The 19,843-nt window shown below is 41.8% G+C and overlaps 1 protein-coding gene across 2 annotated transcripts in view; it reads right to left on the reverse strand.

Moving 5' to 3' along the window:
* Nucleotides 1–1,433: 1,433 nt before the first annotated feature.
* The window catches only part of col26a1 (collagen, type XXVI, alpha 1), a 59,090-nt gene continuing 40,680 nt past the window's right edge, over nucleotides 1,434–19,843 (reverse strand). The window contains exons 4-14 of one of the 2 annotated variants that reach the window (XM_008425795.3): nucleotides 15,082–15,143; nucleotides 14,901–15,012; nucleotides 13,355–13,459; nucleotides 13,143–13,271; nucleotides 6,195–6,278; nucleotides 5,199–5,251; nucleotides 5,056–5,118; nucleotides 4,657–4,692; nucleotides 4,530–4,574; nucleotides 4,366–4,450; nucleotides 1,434–3,019 (exon numbers count right to left, since the gene is read on the reverse strand). In XM_008425795.3, coding sequence (XP_008424017.2) covers nucleotides 2,880–3,019; nucleotides 4,366–4,450; nucleotides 4,530–4,574; nucleotides 4,657–4,692; nucleotides 5,056–5,118; nucleotides 5,199–5,251; nucleotides 6,195–6,278; nucleotides 13,143–13,271; nucleotides 13,355–13,459; nucleotides 14,901–15,012; nucleotides 15,082–15,143 — 914 coding nt within the window. In that variant the 3' untranslated portion in view covers nucleotides 1,434–2,879. The remainder of the gene's footprint in view (nucleotides 3,020–4,365; nucleotides 4,451–4,529; nucleotides 4,575–4,656; nucleotides 4,693–5,055; nucleotides 5,119–5,198; nucleotides 5,252–6,194; nucleotides 6,279–13,142; nucleotides 13,272–13,354; nucleotides 13,460–14,900; nucleotides 15,013–15,081; nucleotides 15,144–19,843) is intronic. The other variant, XM_081614164.1, reaches the window with a different exon arrangement.

Here is a 19,843-nt window from a genome sequence, read left to right on the forward strand (position 1 = left end):
AGCCGACGCACGGACCAAAACGGCCTCGTGTGATTAACAGAGGGAACACGAGTGGGTGTGCATCTTTTTTTTTTTTTTTTGGTTGTTTCTACCCCTCGCCATGTTGCATGATCAGTCGCTGGAGTGTGCGCCGGGTGAACGGTGGACACGTCTGATCTTGCAGCCCATCAAAAGCACCAGAGACTTGCTCCCTTGTGGCCACGCAAGCGGGGGCCCCCCCCTCACATCAACACGTCTCTGTTCAGTAGACAGGAAAAACAAGAGTGCGGAGGAGGAGGAGGAGAAGAAAGAGGAGGGGAACAGGGAGACAGAAACACAGATGAAAGAATTCATGAAGAGGCCAGAGAGGAGCGTGAAGACGCCTCGGAACCACGCTCATCGCTCTCTGTTCTCGGGAGCTAATTGAGCAGCAGAAGTCAACTCTGATTTTTGTACAACCTGTTTTCCTTTCTACAGAGAGCAGACGCCGGCCTGTGAAGAAAAGAAACCAAGGAGATGTTTACAGGTTAACCAGTTGTTTTCTTCTGTAGGATCTCGAAAAAAGCGAGGCCAAGAGGAGGAGGGAGGCAGCATGTTCCTACTTGTCAGCAGTGTGGCTTAATTGTCAAACTTGTGCTGTAAAGTGAGGTTGTTGTCATCTGCAATGATGGATTCTATGTTTTTTTTTTGTAGAAGTGTTGAATTATCTCCAGTCAGAGATCATTTAATTCCAGGTTGTTGAGTGTGTTTTATTTTGTTTTGCTTTACATCATGCTATAATGTCATTCCTTCATCAAAAACACACATGGAGTGTTGCCTTGACTCTTTTATGAATGTTTGAGAAATCATTTAATCTCTTGTTGCAAATATTCAGATGTGCAAAAGGTCTGGTGGGACTGAGCCCCGCCTTCAAGGATGAAGCTCCTCCCCCACTCAGCTCCTTCAGACTAGCCAGCTGCAATTAGCAGACACCTGGTGAAAGTGACCATCAGCTGCTTGTCGGCGCAATGCTAGTAAAACAAGTTGCTAAAGGTTAAAGGAGGAGCCATGTTGTGATAGAAAGAGCAGGATCTTCTTAAAGAGACAGACGCCCAATTTCAAGACTTTAAATTCCAAAGTCAAATTTCTTTTAAGTTAGATTTGATATATATACTATATTTTCATAACAACTGAAGGTAACATAGCTACTTGATAGTGCTATAAAATTGCTCTCTGTGCCCAGAAAATCCATGATACTGCCTTTCAATTGAATAATGAAATAAATTAAGAACAAAAAAACTAAAAATGTTGATGCATCAACATTAATGCTGTCAGTCTTTGTCCCATCTCAAGGCCTGAGCAATAAGACTAACAGCAACAAGAGGAATACGAATAAGATAATGCACCTTGCAGTGATTTTGAGAAAATTGTATTATGTTATTTTAGAAAAAAAAAACCATCACGCTAAGCAAACATGAAGAATATTAATTTATTATAAGACTTACAGCAATTTCTGGAAGGCAGCCTTATTCACAAGTAGGAATACATGGATCAAAATCAATACTGATAACCATTCTTGACTCATGTCACATCCTAAGAAGAATAATAAAATAATAAACCCACTGCAAATTGATTTTCTTTCCAGAACAGGTAAAGGAGTCATTTCTGAACCATCTGTTTACCTATTCCAGGAAAGCAGCTTGACTCGCATCTCTGTAATGTGAGGGTAAATAACCCAAAGCCGTTATTTCTGCCCTTCTGAGTTTCATTTGAACACTTTGAGGTCTATAAACAGCTGATAGTGGCCAATAAAAAGCGTGTCTGTTGTTAGAGGGGCTTTGATTTATTTTATTATGTAGTTCTCGTTTTATAGAGCAGTAAAAACTTAAGAGTTACAAATAACTAAAATACCAAACTCTGAATTGGACTCTGACGGAAACAATTTTCGCACTCATCTGTTTACAGTTTGCATGTTTTGGTCGGCTTTCAACGTTGTCGTCATCGACAGATCCGTGGCTCCCACTAGACTCCGGCGAAACATTTCGTATTTAGCAAATGGCCGGGAGGCGAATCGATCCTCTCCTTGACTCCCGGCAGAGGAAAGCGCGTTTCCCCACCCAGAAGGATTCTCTCCCCCCCGTATGAACTCTGTAATGCAGGAAGCAAGGATCGCTCCAGACGCGGTGGGGGGTTTCACTCAGAAACCTCCGTCTTGGTCACTCGGGAGGCACATCGCGCAATAAATCACGTCGGTTTAAACGGAGATCTCGGAGGCAGTTTATTAAACAAGTCAATGTAACCCTGTCAAGTTTGCAGCTCCATCAGCTTCCAGGTGCATCGGGGGCCGAACGGAGGGGGGGGATCCCGAATCTTGAGGGGTTTGGCTCCAGATTCGGGATCTCTTTCCTCTGACTTCCAGATGTTGGCTCCGGTTTATGTCACACTGATGTTTTTGGAAGCCTTTCCCCCTGACAGCATTAACACAAACTAAAACACAAAAGAGACGATGGAAATCAAAGATTTTCAGATCGGTACAAAGTTGTTTTTTTTCCCACTTTGTTGAAGAATGCAAAGGCCTGCAACCTAAGCCTCAGGAAAAGATCTAAATTTACTTATCTATCTTTTATCTGATGAAGGAAGGATGCCAGAACCTCCATCGTAATTTATGGCATACTTCTGTGTAAGGCAGCAGCAGCGGCAGGGTGATAAAGGACAATAAATCATTCGGTGCGGAGGAAATGTTCAACATCTCTCTTCTACAAAGAACTTTTAATAGCAGGACTTATTCATGTCGAAGAAAAACAACTATAAATCTGGCAAATACAGATACAAAGAACAGCTACGCATGTCCAGTTATAAAAAAAAAAGAGCCGATATTCCCCGTACAATTATTCACACAAATGCAAAATGATACAATAACGTTAAAGAGGGACCCGTTTCTGCCGCCCGTTGACGTCCGCGGGCTGACGGAGGGCTTGACTGGCTTGGCGACGCTTCGTCTTCAGGCTGGAGAAACCCAGCGGGTCTAAAACGCTGCTGAATCCAGATCCTTCAGAGTTCTCTGCACGAAGCAACAAACAGCAGACAGAAAAACAAACAGTCAGCAAGGACGCGTCCCTCCTCTGCTTCAGAGGAACAGTTTGAGATTTTCGCAGCAGGTGGACGCGGTGCGAATGTTCGGGTTGAGAATTTGCTTCCATCTATTTCCCTACAGCCACCCGGTGTTTGCAGGGTCGTAGCTGGCGTCTGTCTCAAACGGCCGATGGTTGAGAAGCGGCATGCCTACAACGCACAGCGAGTCGGACGCAGACAGCCACACATGAACTCACACACAGCTGACTGCGATGGAGTCCCCTGCAAATCTAGCACGTAAGTTTTTACATGAGAGGTCATCCAAAGTTTTCAACGAGGATTCAGTCTACAACCCCGCCGATGACCCCCATATGTCTTATCTAATAGCTCATTTCCTAAAACAACCAAACGGTGTAGTAAAAACGAACATCCAGTTTTTATAGCAGACAAGTCCTATAAACACAAAAACCATGTTTAGTAATAAACACTATGCTACCTTTTGTTAGCTAGTATATAATAAGTAAATAATACAGTAAATACTTTTCTAGGAACTTAGAGGTAATTTTCCTGACACTTGCCAGGTAGTTTACCCTAACTGGAAATCTGGTAGGTTCTTAGACAGCAACCTGTAAGTTGCATCAAAGTTCAATATAAGTACTTGGTGTATCTCTAAAAGTAACCTCTCTTTTCTATGAGAACCACCAAAGCTACAGGAAAGTTTTAGAGAAGTTCAAAGAAGAAACCCAGAAAGCTCAGTGAAAGTTCAGCAAAGACATTGACAAGTATTGAGAAAGTAACCATTAAAGTAATTAAAAGTTCAATAAGAGTACCTGGTAGGTTCTGGATAGCAACCTCGAAGTTTGAGAAAGTATCTAGTAAGTACAAGGAGAGTAACCAGAAATAAATAGAGAAGTAACAGCCCAATTAAGCTCTTAAGCTCTGGCTAGTTCCCTGTAAGTGCCAGAAAATTATTTGATAAGTTTGAAAATCTTCCTGGTATGTTTTGGGAAAGTAACCAGGGAGTTCCTCCGAGTTACAAAAAAATGTTTCTATTAAGCTCCAGAAGTATCTTCCTGAAGTAATTTTTATCCACCACAAAGAACCAGGTAAGTTTTGGAAAGCAACCTCACAGCTGCAGGAAGGTAACCTTTAGGTTCTGCAAAAGTAAAACCACCAAGATCCATTAAGATTTCTGAATCAACCCAGTAAGTTCCTGAATGTAGCCTCTAAGAAATCTCTTGTTCCTTAGGAAGTTGCATCCATTTTACAGGAAAGTAACCTCTAAACATTACCGAAGTACCCTTGAGGTTCTGCTGAAGTCTGGCTTCTCCTCACCGTGAATCCCAATCATGTGCTCCAGGATCAGAACCCGCTCGGCCAGGATCTTCAGGGCCTCTCGGAGCTGCTGCACGGCTTCACCCTGAACGACACCATCCTCTTTAATAGGAGCCGTTTTCAAAACAATAAAAGTAAAAAATCTGCCCTGCAATGCCTCTCACCTCGTTCAAGCTCACTCCTGGCTCTCCTTTTGGCCCTGGTGATCCCTGAGAGGGGAAAGAAATGAAGGTCGTCACCTTCAGGATGTTCGGATGTGTGAGATTTAAGCATCACACTGACTAAACTTACAGGTAGGCCCTGCTCTCCTTTGGCACCTGGCGCCCCCTAGAGGAGGAATAACATCAGTTACCAATATTTCAAAAACCTAAAGAGGTGAGGTAATCCAACTCTTCACCAATCTCAGATCACACACGCATTGGGAAGAGATCAGCTTTAGAGGCGGAGGGCCCACTGGAGACCTGACTACAGATCAAACATGGCGGCCCTGATTAGTGCGGCCTGGACGCGGAGGAGAGAGGAGGATTAGTCACGGGTTGGAGAGAGTCTTTGAAGAAAAGCTTGTTCTCCTTTAATGTGTCCACCGGTGCATGACGGGGTCATTTACAAAACTAAAGAGCGCTCACGTTATAAATAAGCACCAAATGCGTTCAGACAGCCCGATAATCCAATAATGAGGGTCATTTTTACCCTTTCCCCTGGATCTCCTTTCGGGCCGGGACTGCCATGTCTGCCTGGAACACCCTCCCTACCCTGGATTCACACAAACACAGGCGTGGGCATTAGCGGTGCCATCTGAGACGACCAATTATGACTAAGTGAGAAAGACTTACGTCCCGTCCTGGGAGACCAGGTGTCCCTGCGGGTCCTCGTTCTCCAGGGGAACCTGCAGTCCCACACACAAACACCATTAATCATTACCAAATGCTGACGCCGTTTGGGAAATATTCAAGAATCTTGTCAAAATTTAGTTTTTTGTATTCCCATAGAGAGTATTCCTGGTTCAGTCTTCTTTGTTTGACTCTTTCTCGCCACATGCTTGACTGGACTGCTTTCTTAGGCAACTTTTAAAACAGTTGATGTTAAACGATCAGCTGCTTCCAGGTGTTCTGTGTGTTATTTAATCTGAGAATGAATAGGCGGATTGATATAAACCTTTCATATCGGTCAATATTGATAGTCATTTTTTTTTTTTGTTTTGGACACGTGAAATGCTGCCAAACTGGCGACGTGACCTTTCCTTTACTCAACAGGTTGTTGCTAGGTAACCAAAGACTGAGAGTTGCTAGGTGACCAAAGAATGAGTGAGTTAGTTAATACCGCCCACCTTGCTTAGCTGGAAATTGACCAGCTAACGTTTTTCCTCTGCCTACATCTCCCAGAATGCTGTGCGGTTCTGGATCGGATCTTTTCGACGTATTATCTATTAAAATTGATCATGTGTCTATCGTAATATATATTCTGATTGATTTTTTTTTATCCAGGCAAAAATTAATTCAGCTCAAACTGGAGTATTTGGCGCAAACTAAAATAAACGGAGTAAACCTCTTGAGGCTGTAACATGTCCTGATTTAAGGATTCATACAGCCTGCGGTGTACAATTCATAAACATTCACAAAAAACAAACATATTCTGCTACGACATACAGTATCACAACTCCAACATCGCCTTATTTTTCTGGGTAAATCCTGCAGTCCTGACGCTACGTGTTCGTAATGACACACTCGGCCAGCTGCAGGACATGATATGATACACATGCATAATGTATCGAGGCCACAATGTGCAGCTTTTCCTCCAACATGTACACAGGAAGCGGCTCGTGTTCCTACCCGGGGGGCCGACGGGACCAGCGGGACCGGGAGGGCCGACTCTGACCGGAGGCGCAGCGAGAACCGGACGGTTCAGGTCCTCCTCTGAGGGGAAACATGAGCGTCAGCCACAACATTTTAACCGTGCTGCTAGGTAGCAACCCCAATGTTTTCACGATCGTGCGATGCGGAAGGTTTTAATGATGTCCCTCGTGAGTCAAATGATTTGAACTGAAATGAAATGATCATAAATCTCCAGAGGAAATTACACAGAGATAAACAGCTTCTTGAATAAATGCTGCCACCAATCAGCGTCGGGTTCATTACTGAGAGGAGTCCGCCCACGACGTAGCAGACAAAAAAATACCCATAATTCCTCTGTCTCTGGGTTACCGAAGCTCAAAGACTGAAAGGCTGTACAAACAAAACAAAAACAAACGCTAAAATGCTGTCGTCTAATTATAATTGTTCAATATTGGTAATTTTATTATTATTTTTTTTAACACTTTTCCATACTCTCCCTGCAGCTTTAATGAGTACAAATGGCAACGAAAGAGCAGATTAGATTTATTCCAAACAATGTAATGTAGAATATGAGCAGTTATAATTTATTCAGCAGGATTATTAATACAGTCTGGCCACTAAAGTGCATTATGCGATAAAGTAAACATGTGTCAGTTCTTAAAAGGCTAATGCATGTGGAAGAGTGCTTCAAGATTCAGTTTTATTTATTTCCTGCGTTGAAATTCAGATAAAGTTAATTCATGAGAAGCATTTTGAGACAGCTGCAACGTCTTCTTAATAGCAGTTCAGACGCATTGCTGACTTGTTTTTAATCGCATCATGCAGAGAGAAGTGACCCATAAAGAGCAGACCCTGCATTAGTCTTAGTTTGGTTTGTATGATAAACTGGTAATTTATCCATTTTAATGCAGAATCTGGCTAAAGAATCCTTCGCCACTCATATGAAACTTTGCACATTTTGTCACTTTGCAACCACATTTCACCCCTACTATGTCTTTATTTGGATATTTATTGGATACACCAACATGGCAGAAACTTGACTTTTTTTCTTTTTAATGTATATAATGATATTGCGAACTTGGATTCAAGACCAGCGAATGATGAGAGGAGAAGAAGTCTTTGACTTGCAGGTGCTTCTTTATTGCTTGAACTCAGCCAAACTAGCACGAGTTCATCCAACTCGTACTCTCAGGCGGAACAGAGCGGTGGTGAAAGTGAAACATGCGACTCTCTCTTTCATGGTGAATTCCCCCCACAATGCCAAAAAAGGTGTGGCTATCTGACTGCAAAGACCACAAAACGAATGACTGTAATTTCTGTACCGAACCAACACCCAGTTATAGTGTTCAAGTCAAACAGAACATAATAAAGGGTAAATTTAGAGCAGCAATCCGCAAAGCAGCCTGGTAACCATCTATCAGCTCCCCGACACTTTGTTTTGCAAATAACTGGCCCTGGAAGTCTGCGATTCATATGCTTCAGCTGCAGTTTTGGCTGTCAGTCTTTGGCAAATATCTTCATCAGTTTTGTAAATCTAGACTGAAATTTAGTTTTATTGTTCTTATGGAAAACAAACCCAGTCAGTATGAATTAAGTCACTCTATGCACAAAAATATTCAAGTCTTATCACAGATTCTTAAGTGGATGTGGACCTGGACTTTGACTGGACCTGTCACACACAATAATGTTTCTAATTTAAACCATTCCCTTCTTGCTCCGGCTGTGTGTTGAGAGTCCAAGTCCAGTCTCAAGCCTTGTTCAGTCTCTGAGACTAGATTGTATTCATCTCCATTAACTCTGAGTAGCTTGCTTTTAGAAACGTTTTCCCACGATATGGTGCTGCCACCACCATGATGCACTGGCGCGTTCAGGGTCATGTCTGGTGTTTCTGCTGCACATGGTGTTTTGCATAAAGGTCAAAATGATGATCCCAACTCATTCATCCTGTGTCTGCTTCATGAGTTGCATCAACATGCAGGAAACAAACACGACTTCTTCTGGTTTTCTTGTAACAACAGTGACTATGGACTCATCACAAGGTTATTTTAGAAGTCATCACCTTTCTAAAGTAATGGTGGCCCAAGTCATTTTTGTTGCCAAAAATGTTTTTTTTTTCTTTCTAAAACATCTTTTGGAAGGTAAAAGGTGGTGATTTTCTTTCTTTCTTTTTTTTTTTAAATGAATTTTGGAAAAAGATTATTGTAGGAAGGTGAAAAAATGTTAACTATGCAGGAACTTGGTAACTTCTGAAAGCAGCTGGCTGGACTGGATTATATTTAGAGGGATCAGAGTAAAAAGGGCCAACTGTAAATTCATGCCACACTTTTCAAATGTTTACACATAAAACATGTTAAAAACTATGTTTGATGTTCCTTCCACTTCCTGATTGTGTGCTATTTTGAGCTGGCCAATCACATTCAAGTCAGTGGTTTTATCATGACAGAATGTGGGAAAGCTCAAGAGGGAGATAATTACTTCCAGGGCCGCACACAGAGACACACACACAACCATCCACTCCAACTTTAGAGAGAGACCAGTAAACCTAATAGTCATGTTTACCCACTGGAGGAAGCTGGAATACCTGGAAAGAATCCACACATAAACGGGGAAAACATGCAAAAAGCAAGGGGTCGGGAACTTGTTGCTGCAAAGGAGCGGTGCTACCAACTGAACCAGCCTGTGGCTCAGCTATAATTCTGGAAATTATAAACTTGAGAACAAACACAAATTTCTGCCGCGGATTAGTCTGTAAAACTTTTAGTGTGCAGCGAGAACTGAACCTTCAACCAAAACCAGTATTCAGATAAAAAAAACAAAAAAAAAAACATTTTTAGTAAAGTCCGTCTCAGCCCTGAAATCTGTTTTATAATCACAGATAGCAAGAAAATAATAGATGCGGCAGAAAAAGGTAAGCAAAATATTGACATGCATCAGATGTTAGATACGTAAGAAATAGGCAGATAACAATGAATGCCTGTCAATGTAAATGTAAAGGTAATTTTATTTATATAGCACATTTTCAGCAACGAGGCAGCTCAAAGTGGTTTAGTATGCATCAGCGTGTCCTCCAGAAAACCTGCTAAGCCTGGTCCATCAGCCGCGTTTCTGTGCTGAAAAATGTTAAAAGTTACAAAAATTCAGAGGAGCACGAGCGAGCATCATAATTTGAGACAGGGACGGCGCAACTGGTCTCCGTCTCTACTGTGTATTTAAAAAAACCTATTTAAAATAAACAAAATGCCTAGCCTGGTGGCCCACCAGGCTTGTAATACACTGAGGGAAACCCTGTACAAATACGTAAAACACATATTCTTAGCTTGCATTTAAAGTTTTCCTCTGAAATGAATGTTCCTGTAGATTTAAGTTTGGCCGTGGACGTCCGAAGCTCGGATGGAGCTGGATGAAGTCCAGCCTGGCGGTGACGTCGGGGGAACAGCTGGGCGATCCGAACGACGTCTCGTTTCACGGTGCAGGAAATGTGATCAGACTTTTGACAAAACACGCCGGACGTAGAAGTCCCGTCTTGGTTATAGCAAGTTGGGTCTTTCGAAGCCCATTTGTGGGAATAAATTCAGTCTGAAACCACCTCACACTTCCTCACCACTTGAGCATATGCTCAGTGTCAGTCTCTCTTCCCCATGTTGAGACAGCCCTGTTACATTATGGCTGCAGTCCACGGGAAAAAAAAAAAAAAAGCGGGTCTAGAAGGAGCAGATTTCCCTCTGGAACTAATTTTCTAATGCTACAGTCTCCTCCAGTCTGGCCGCCTCCCAGAGAAACTCCACATGAGTGGCAGAACATCTCCTCCCATGTTCAAAGCCAGGCCTGCTCTTGGCTCCGAGCCGTGGTCAGTCCTCCAACCCCTCCACCCCCAACTCCCACCCACCCCAAACGCAGATTGTTGTGATGACAGCTAACAAATTAGACCTGATTTACAGCCAGTTGCCCCCCCCGCCCCCCCTTCCACTCCTCTGCCTTCACTTACACGGTCCCACAGACCCAAATGTTCATAGCTACAGACCCGCAGACACGGTCCCGGGCTCAGAGAGGCAGGCGCAGCCAAAAAACAAGCCTAATCAGAGCCAGCAGGCCTCGTGAGGTAATGATTATTACACAGACTCCTGCTGCCTCCCTGTGGCAACACTCTAGTACTGGATGTTTAGAAAAATGATGCGTTCAGGGTTTTTTTTAGGTTTTCTTTTTAGATCAAAAGGAATAATTACTTTGACGTGACAGACGGAGACAAAGCGGAGACGCCATGTTATAGTGGAGAAAACGAGCAACAAGCCCGGTTTCTATGAGACACAATGCGGCGACACGTTCGGTCTTCATCTTTTCAAAGCAGCCACAGCTAATCTTGTGATTTATGCTTCGGCTTCACTGTTGGTGGCTGAGCTCATTAAAGCCCCAGTGTGTGGAGGCAACAACAACAGCAACGACACACAGAAACAATAAAACTACAGCAACTCGCAAAACGATGGAGGCTCCTTTAACATTCTCACATTCTGTCACGCTATAAACTTCAATCTATTCTTTTGTTTTTATGTGTGTGACCGCAGTTTTCTTAAAAGTCTGATTCGGTGATGCCTTGTATTAAATCCCCTCTACTCCAATAACACGCAATAAAATTGCCTTTAGATAGACGGACAGACTTTATAGCAGATTTTAGACTTAAACGGAGGCAAACAGAGTTCAAGCCGGTGTAATCTAATCTCAGAGTCACTGAGATTAAAGGCCTCGGAGGTTTGTCGGGGAGCGTCGGCGAACAAACGGCTTGCTGAAGACGGACGAGGCAGACAGCAGACAGGTCAGGGTGAAAGTTGCGGAGAAGGTTGAAGCATGTTTGGTTACTAAAAACAAAGTCCTAAACTCTGAACATGTCACGGAAATCACACAGAAAACCTGACCGCCCTAAACTGAACATAAATAAATCAAATTGAGAATCTGAGGCAAGACTTGGACATAGATGCTCACCGATGCTCCTCATCCTCTCTGACTGAGCTTCAGGTATTTTTGGGAATCTAGCGTAGACGTTTCAAGTTGGTGGAGACATTCTGCATCCACACATCATACAGCTGTTTGTGCAGCAAAATGTTTTACAAAGTATTTCTCACAGTTTTAGTTGTAAAAAGTCTTTGAAAACCATGTATGGTTATCTATTACTTTGTGTTTATTAGATTACCATGGTAATCCTAATAAATGAGACCCTTGGAAAAGACCACCAAGGGCTTGAATGCTTTTATTCTCTCTTCAATAATAAGAAACTTGATAAACGCTCGTGTTTCCTGTACCACCTCCAGCACGAGTCCATTCGGACCAGAACTCACGTCCTGTGTGACAAAGCGATTTCTGCTAACGCATGAGGAGAAATGAGGCACATGGCTGACCGTGAACCGTGAAAAGGTCCTGCTTGTAATTTTGGCATCGGTTCTTTGTGACCACCCAACCAGCTGACGGTTTTTCGCAGCAGCACTGGGGTTGGCGTTAAGCCATCAGACCCGGCTCAGGCCTGGCGCTCCTCGCTCCCGTCCGTGGTAATCTGAGCACAACGCAGACGGCGCCAACAGCAGGTGCTAACTCCAGGAAAATGCAGTGAGGACGGCTTTCGTCAGACCACCTTCAGAGGCGTCCTGGGACTCCTGTACCTGCTTGGCGGTGTGAAAGCGATCCGCCCTGAAGGACCACCAACGGACCATATCGAGTTTTTACTTGGGCATCTCTTGTCTAATGGGTCGTGATTTCTCTCAAGAGATCACACTTTGCAACCTGGTAATTTAAAACTGTAGTTAAGTTTAAGCTTCAGTTGTTTTAAAAATCCTCTACATTCCAAATATGACTTAAAAGAAATCTGATTTATTTTTTCAAATTGGGCCTCCGTCTCTTTAAGAAGCTCCTGCTCTTTTCAACAGGTCATGACAATGACCTTTCTCCGTAAAGCCCTTTTAACGACATTCTTACCATTGTTTCATTGAGAGGCGGTTTCTATGGTGAGCTCAGCAGACGTGATAACTGTTGCTGCCGCTAGTCTGGAGGAGATGAGTGGGGGAGAGCAGAGGGAGGAGCCATGTGGAAAAGGCGGCACGAAGTTAGACCATTTGATGCTGCATCGCTGAATGGTTGCCATGGGAGATTAAAGGATTTTTCAAAAACTCCTGGTATGTTTTGATCAGGAAATAACATTATAACACAATATGAAGCTCAAAAATTTTACTTTACATAATACTGTCCCTTTAACTGAGAGGCTCTAATAAAGATGAGACGTTTTCAGGTTACAGTTGGTTTTATTCTCACTGTTGGGATCATACTTCTGGGTTTCTTCTGTGCTGGATCATTTATTCTGGTCATTTCCACTGAGGTTCTGTCAGGTGAACGTTTTGCCCTACATTAAGGAGTTATATGCTCACTGTAATAAAAGTGTGTAGATCAGCTGATTCTTTCTTGCCACCACGTTCAGTGGCGCTGCCAGAAAAACGTCGATACAGGTGGCCAGACCTAAAACAGCCAAAATATTTTTTAAATAATTCTTTTAATTTATTTTGTGTTTATTTCTTTTTAAATGGATGTTTTTATACGATGTATTCCCTTATAAAGTTTGAACATCATTCTTGGCCATGTGTTTTAGTTAAAGTGTTTAGTGTCGCCGACACAGAGTTGTGAGTTTTTCTGATCTCATTTCTGCCACATGTTTAAACTCAGCAGGGGCTTTGCTTTACAAATGGTGCTCCCACAGCGCTGTGACAGCCCACAGCGCTGTGACAGCCCACTCTGTACGTTTTTATGAACGGCAGGCTGCTGTGATCTTATCGCCCAGGACGGTTTTTAAACGACAGGTCCAAACGGTCAGATTGAATTAACTCTGTCTGCCTGTATCTGAATCAACCAGGGCATATTTGAGCAAGGCTCTCGATCTCTTTGGGCTACATTTTTAAAACATAGTCATCTTACCTACATGGAAAACGTCTCCCCGAATGGGTAGAGGAAAAGAACCTGACCCGGAAGGACCTGGAGGTCCAGGAAGACCTGGAGGCCCGGGGCGGCCGCTCTCTCCTGGATAACCTCTGTCCCCCTTTTGCCCTGAGCATAAAAAAACAGTCCAGTGAAGCAAAAAGGAAGAAAAACTCCTCAAACACTGAGCAGGTACGAGGATTTTATTTTACCAGGAGCTCCTCGATCCCCGGTTCTTCCAGGAGGACCTGGAGTCCCTGGTAGTCCAGCCGGCCCCGGAGGGCCAGTCGGTCCTGGATGCCCTCTGGCTCCTGGCACTGAAGAATGTGGACATATTTAAAAAATAAATACACTTGGAATGAAATAAATTCATAAACCTCACAGACGTTCTTTCTGCTGGATGTCTTTCAATAGCGAGAACATATGTGTTTATGCTACGAAGCTGAAATTGAGAAAATAATTTCAGTTGATCACTGAAATGTTTTATTTCACTCTTGCAACTGATCATAATAAGAAATCTGACATGAAAGTCTTTCTATTCATTTTTATTTTACCACTGACGCCCTTCAACAAAGACTTGAACAAAAATATTTTATTGCAGTAGGAAAAAAAAGCAAACTGATAAACATTTTATATGCCTTGCATAAGCATATTTTTAGTAAAAATTCCTGGCGACACAATTACTTGTGACCTAAATATTTAACTTAAATTACATGTAAGTGAATCTTATTTTTTAATAGATCAGATTCTTAGGGAAATTCAAACTAATTAATTTGTTTCCCGGGGGTGTAAATATGACGTGACACAGTACCACACACGATGAAGAGGAAGTAAAATGAATCTAAGAGGCTCACATTTAAATAACTGCAGTTTATAGTGATCACCATCACAAATGTAAATGTGTTTAGTTTGCTCAACTCTGCTGAGACTTCACACCATCTTTCTATAAATTGTCTATATCAACAACAACATATTTAAATTCACTACTTTAATGTTGTAGATATTGCCAGTTAAAAATATTTTTCCCTCCTGCTTATTGATTGAGTTGTTTTGTTTTGCTTTTTTTAAAGTAGGGAAATAATTACAACATAGAGAGTCATTTCCTGAAGTGCACAGGGGGAGGGATATTATCTAAAATGTGTCTCATCCAATAATCATTATTTAAAAAAACAACAACAAAAAACAAAGTCCTGCAGACTTGCAGGGTTTTCTTCACTGCAAAAACACAAAATCTTACTAAATATTTTTGATCTAGTTTCTAGTGTAAATATTTAAGTACACTTCAAATGAGACAAAACTTAACCTAGAAGTAACTTTTAAGCAACGAATAAGAGCTTGTTTTAAGTCAAATATCCCTTAATATAAATGAAAAAGTACCAATTCTACTGGCAGATTATTTCACTCGTAACAGGAAATAAAATCTTGTTAAAGGTGAAATAATGAGCGAATAGTACAAGTACGTTTTTATCAATATTGATAATTATTTACTTAAAAGAAGCTTGCTGAAAAGGTTCAAGTGTACTACTAAGATATTTACACTAGAAACTGGACCAAAAATACTTGGTAACGTTTCATGCTTTTGCAATGTTTTAATAAAAAAATATATGTTTAGACGTTTTCAGTAGATCAATCCATGAAGGAGTGTAAGCTCCGAAGACAATAAGTGACGTTCAATAAATGAATGCTGAAGCTAAACATTTCCAGACAGTTCTTAAACGTCTCCACTTATAAGCTTGTTTTCCTGAGATGTGTTGACACCTGGTGGCAGGTACGGCGGCGGAGTGGCTCGACGCGTGTCCACCTCATTTCCTGTTGAGCCGTCTGGCAACCTGACCTCAGGAAATGATCGACCCTTCTCCAACAGTTTGATCTGGAGTGAGAGCAGAAGTTGACCTGATTGCAAACTTTTTTTTTCTTTTTAAACGATTTTGATCCTTACCTTTGATTCGACGGCGTTTATTCTGCTGCTCATGTCGTTGAAGCTGGTGCAGTTCATGCATTCTGCAAGAAGACAAGAACAAAAAAAAAAAGGCACACAGACGAGTTTAAATCTCCTCCAGCTGCGTCTTGTCTCTTTCATCCCTGGCAGCATCAGCTGCATGTCATTATGTCACGGTGCAAACAAAGCCAAGTTACACAAGAACAATAGGCCGTGTGGCCAAACCTCAGGAACCTTCAAGTCATGTCATTATCGTATCCGCTCTCATGGACAGATGTTCTAGAGAGCCACGAGTTTGTTTGCTTTCCGTCTGTTCCTCCTGCAGTGACAGCCGTTATGGCGGGCCACTCAACACGACTTTAACCTTTTGGAAAAACTGCAGCAGAACTGACAGCTGGTAATGTAGATGTGAGAGTAAAAATGTTTCATCTCGCATCATGGAAAATGTCTCCTTTTAGTTTTAGAGTATAAATATTCCACATCCAAGATGACACATGAGAACAACCATCCAACAATAATCTAACAGCACGTCTCGTTATAAAAAGTTCATTTTAAGGTGTAATGGGTATATTATTTTCATTTTGTTCATTTCATTTTGTGCCAGGTTGTTTTTTTGTTTGTTTGGTTTTTTTCTAGGTTACTTATTCAGTTTCCTTCTCTATTGCTCTCTGGATAAACGTTGGGAAATGTTAGCTTGGAAATGCAACACCAACAAACAAACCGTCTGGGATTCTGGGCAATAAAAGGTACAGTTTTCAGACATTTTCTGGCAACAGACGCCAGTGCAGCCAAATAGTAATAGATATGTGGCATGAAGCACCAAACAGCATTTTGGGTTGGGTTTAAAAAATAAAATAAAAAAATGCTGAAAATGTGTGTAAAGTGAGATTGTGTTTGCACAAAACCAGCTGACAAATTGAAAATAGTTTGAAATGTTTTGTGAGGTTTGTTTTGTTTTGTTTTTTTGCTAAATTTGTATCAAGACTCAGAGGTACAACTAAAACGGGCAGAGGAAATTGTTAGATTTGTATATTTAGCAGGATTTATTGAGGCGATTCTACATCAATCTCAGAGAGGCTTGTTCAGTTTCTATAAAAGGTTTCATCTTTAAGATCTGCAAAACATTTTTTATTTATCGTGTCGTGGACGCCTGCCGCAAACATTTCCTTTTTGTTTTCTTCTGAGTGTTTTCTGGCTCTGGTCACTTCGGTCACTGAATCCAGGTCAACCGCATTTCTGGCCCTGCAGTCGTTTTGAGCCTCTGGCTGTAATCTAAATCTAAAACACAAAATAGCCCAATTTCCTTGAAACGAGCCAAACATTTCTTTAAAAATCTCCCACCGTGTCCACGGCTCGTAAGAAGTGTGGAATGTCAGCTGTCAGATCCACAGATGGGACCCACCCACACTGTGGTCACTGCAGGAGCAAGCAGGAGGCAGAACAACTGGCGCTCATAAATAACTGAAGCAACAACAGAAACGACCCAAACAGCTCGGCCTCGGACCGCTGCAGGCGGGTCGGGTCGGCCGGCCAGCCGCCAAGCGTCCTGCGCCGCTAAAACGAGACCCGGTCAGCGTTTGGGTCTGCGACCACATGGACACCTGCAAAAGTATCATTTCCCCCCGGAAACGGTTTCGTATTTCGATACGATGCAACCACAAACTTAAATGTGCTTTGTTGGGATTTAATGTTTCAAATCAGCATTTCTAGTCAGCCCAGCTGACTTTGATACCCATAAATAAAATGGAAATATTTGCCTTAAGATCATTTTTAAAAATACAAATGGAGCAGAAGAGAAAAGTTTAAGGGTTGGGTTATGCAACAATGTTACACAACTGTGGTAGAAAACCAACACTGTACATTTTGAAGCATCGTATCACGATGCGGGGATGTGGGATGATTTTTTCATCAGCAGGCACTAGGAAGATGGATGGAGGTAACCTTTCAGTAACTCAATTCACTCAGTGAAACACATTTTAGATAATAATTACACACATAAAGTAAGATGCGGATGTTTTAATGGTCCTTATTTCTGTTAAAGGGGCGGTATTATGCATTTTCCAGGAACATACTGTCATTTTATAGCCCAGTGAAATACCTATTTCAGCTTCAGTTAGAGAATAGTTACAATATTATCAGAATAAACTTGTAGGATAGAGTCACGATGCTACAAGAATAAAACTGAAATAATATGTGAAGAATAAAGTCATACTATCACGACTCTTGATTTTTCTGACTTTGTTCTCTTCTCTTGCGCTCTTAAAGAAACTTGATGTCATAAATCTGCCGCCTTGAAATTGGGCCTCTGTTTCTTTAAGAAGCTCTTTCCAAGCATCCAAGTGCTCATAAGGAGCGTTGGACTGAGAAGTGGTTCATATGCAAGCGTTTAGGCAGCCCCAAATGGTTGCCATGGGAGATGAAAGGACTTCCCAAACGTGCATGAAAGGATCAAAGTAACACTCCAGTTATGCGTTCGATCAGGGAATAACATTAAAACATGATTAAAAACTCAAAAAAGTCAGTTTTATCCAACCCCAACCCTAAATTAAGATCATTTTTAGCTTACCTCAAAAGAAAACATAAGTTTAAAAGTTAAAATAAATACTTCAAACCAATATATATATATATATATATATATATATGTATATAGAAATGAACTATTAATGAAAAGCATAACACCTGCTTGAAAGTATTTATTTTTTCAAAAGGTACTTTTAATCGGGCAAAAGCCTGAGAACTGAGAACATGCAGAACTGAACAGACTTTTAGGGTGAGATGTACAGGAAACAGTACTGGTTCCACTGGCAGATCATTTTACTCATAAGACATTTTCCCCATGTTATAAGACAAATGATCTGCCTATAAAACAAGAAAATTTTAAACAATATTAAGAAGTTACTTACTTAAAACCATCTCTTATTTAAGGCTCAAAAGCTACTCATAAGTCAGTTTTGTCTTATTTCAAGTGTACCAAGATGTTTGCAACTAGATAAAAAAAAATACTTGGTAATATTTTGTGTTTTTGCAGTCAGACCTGCATCTGTACCTGCAGTGAAAAGTTGGTTCCAACAACCTACTGACTCCAGGAGGCCGAGCACAAACTCCCGCCACACGTTTGGATCTCCATCGTAAACAACCCCATTAAGTTTCACTTTACAACTAAACGCGACTTTGTGTTTGAGCGTCGCATAAAACACATTCGAGTTTTGTGGTTGTGTTTGGCAAAATATGGAAAACTCGAAGCGGCACGAGCCATTTGTCATGGCTGCGTATATTTAGCCTGCAGAGGATGTGGCGTCTCGACGTTTTTCGTCAGCTTGTTTAATCTTCATCCCGGAGCGAAGCCACAATCAAACAGTTTGGTCTAAAACACTCCCCCCCGCCCCAGATCTCTCAAACCAAACACCGAGCAACATCCGATGATAAAATGTGACCCCCGCAGGATCTGATAGCTGCGACTGAGAGAGCTGAGGTTTCTGCTGCGCCTATCGCAGGACGCTAAACATGCACACATAATTTGAGGACTTGATAAGATGATATACACGCATCTCCTCTGCCGCAATTCATCACGAGCCCAGAGGAAGCCTACGCCCTCCGACGGGCTCGCCGTAATGCGGCATCAATCTGTGACTCACTGTGAAACCTCGTCTGTGATGATGTGCTGACATTTCGTCTGGAGCCAAACTACAAGCGGTGCTGGCTACAAATCCTGTGGTAAATGGTTGGACGTAGACTTTCAGTTCACGTTCCATATTTCTGCTTTCCAGATTGTGCATGCTAAAGACTTTGGTTGTTGGCTTTTGTTCTAAAAAAATCACGAGGCTGACATCTGTGGCTTTGAATTGCAATCCGCTGCTGGTCGTGTGTTTAATGTGTGCAGATCATGCACACATTTGTGCACAATCTGAGGAACAGCTATGATACTTCCCCTGGTTTAGGGAGAAGGAAGGAGGGCAGCGAGGAAATCTGAAAAGGTCGACGTGGTGAGATCCCATCAAATCTCATTTCTACGACTAGTATTAGGGCCACGCTAATAAAATAAAATAAATTAAATTATGATATTAAGAGAACAAAGTCATAAAAATCAAGAGTTGTAATGCTATGACTTTATTCTGGTGTTATTATGACTTTATTCTTGTAGTACTATGATGTTTTTCACATATTGTTTTGATTTTATTCTGTAAAACTTTATTCTGTCGTACATTTTCGATGGTGCGAATAAAGAGAAAATACTTTCTTGTTGAACCAGCCTCCATGAAGCGCTGAAGTCCATAAATACTTGCTGCATTAAGCACACGCATCAGGCAACATCGATCATTTCTTGCAACATCGATCATTTCTTACACACATTCGATATTTACATCCGCTGCACAAAAAGACTCTTCGACATTAACTCAAACTAATCTTGAATCTGGCAGAAAGTCTCCGAATGTTGCAAGATTTGCTGAGCTGCACAAACAAGGCCTCTCGCAATTCCCTCGGGGCTGCCAAGATTGGACACTTTTAGGGAGTTATTTTAAAATTTCCCAGAGGTTCTTGGGTTTGTTGGAACTAAAAGTCCAGCGGTGAAGCCCAAGCACATTTCAACGCCGTATGTGAAGACGCACGCCGTCTTCCAGCTCAGTAACCGAAGGACGACATCTGCTAAAGAAACGTGTTTGTTTGGACTTTCCACTGGCGTACCAAACATAGAACGTTGAAAAGGAGAAGAACGGTTTCCCTGCGCAAAAAAAACAACAACACAACAGCAAAAAAACCCCAC

The sequence above is a fragment of the Poecilia reticulata genome, chromosome 13 (assembly GCF_904066995.2).
Source record: "Poecilia reticulata chromosome 13, P_reticulata-male-v2, whole genome shotgun sequence".
NCBI lineage: Eukaryota > Metazoa > Chordata > Actinopteri > Cyprinodontiformes > Poeciliidae > Poecilia > Poecilia reticulata.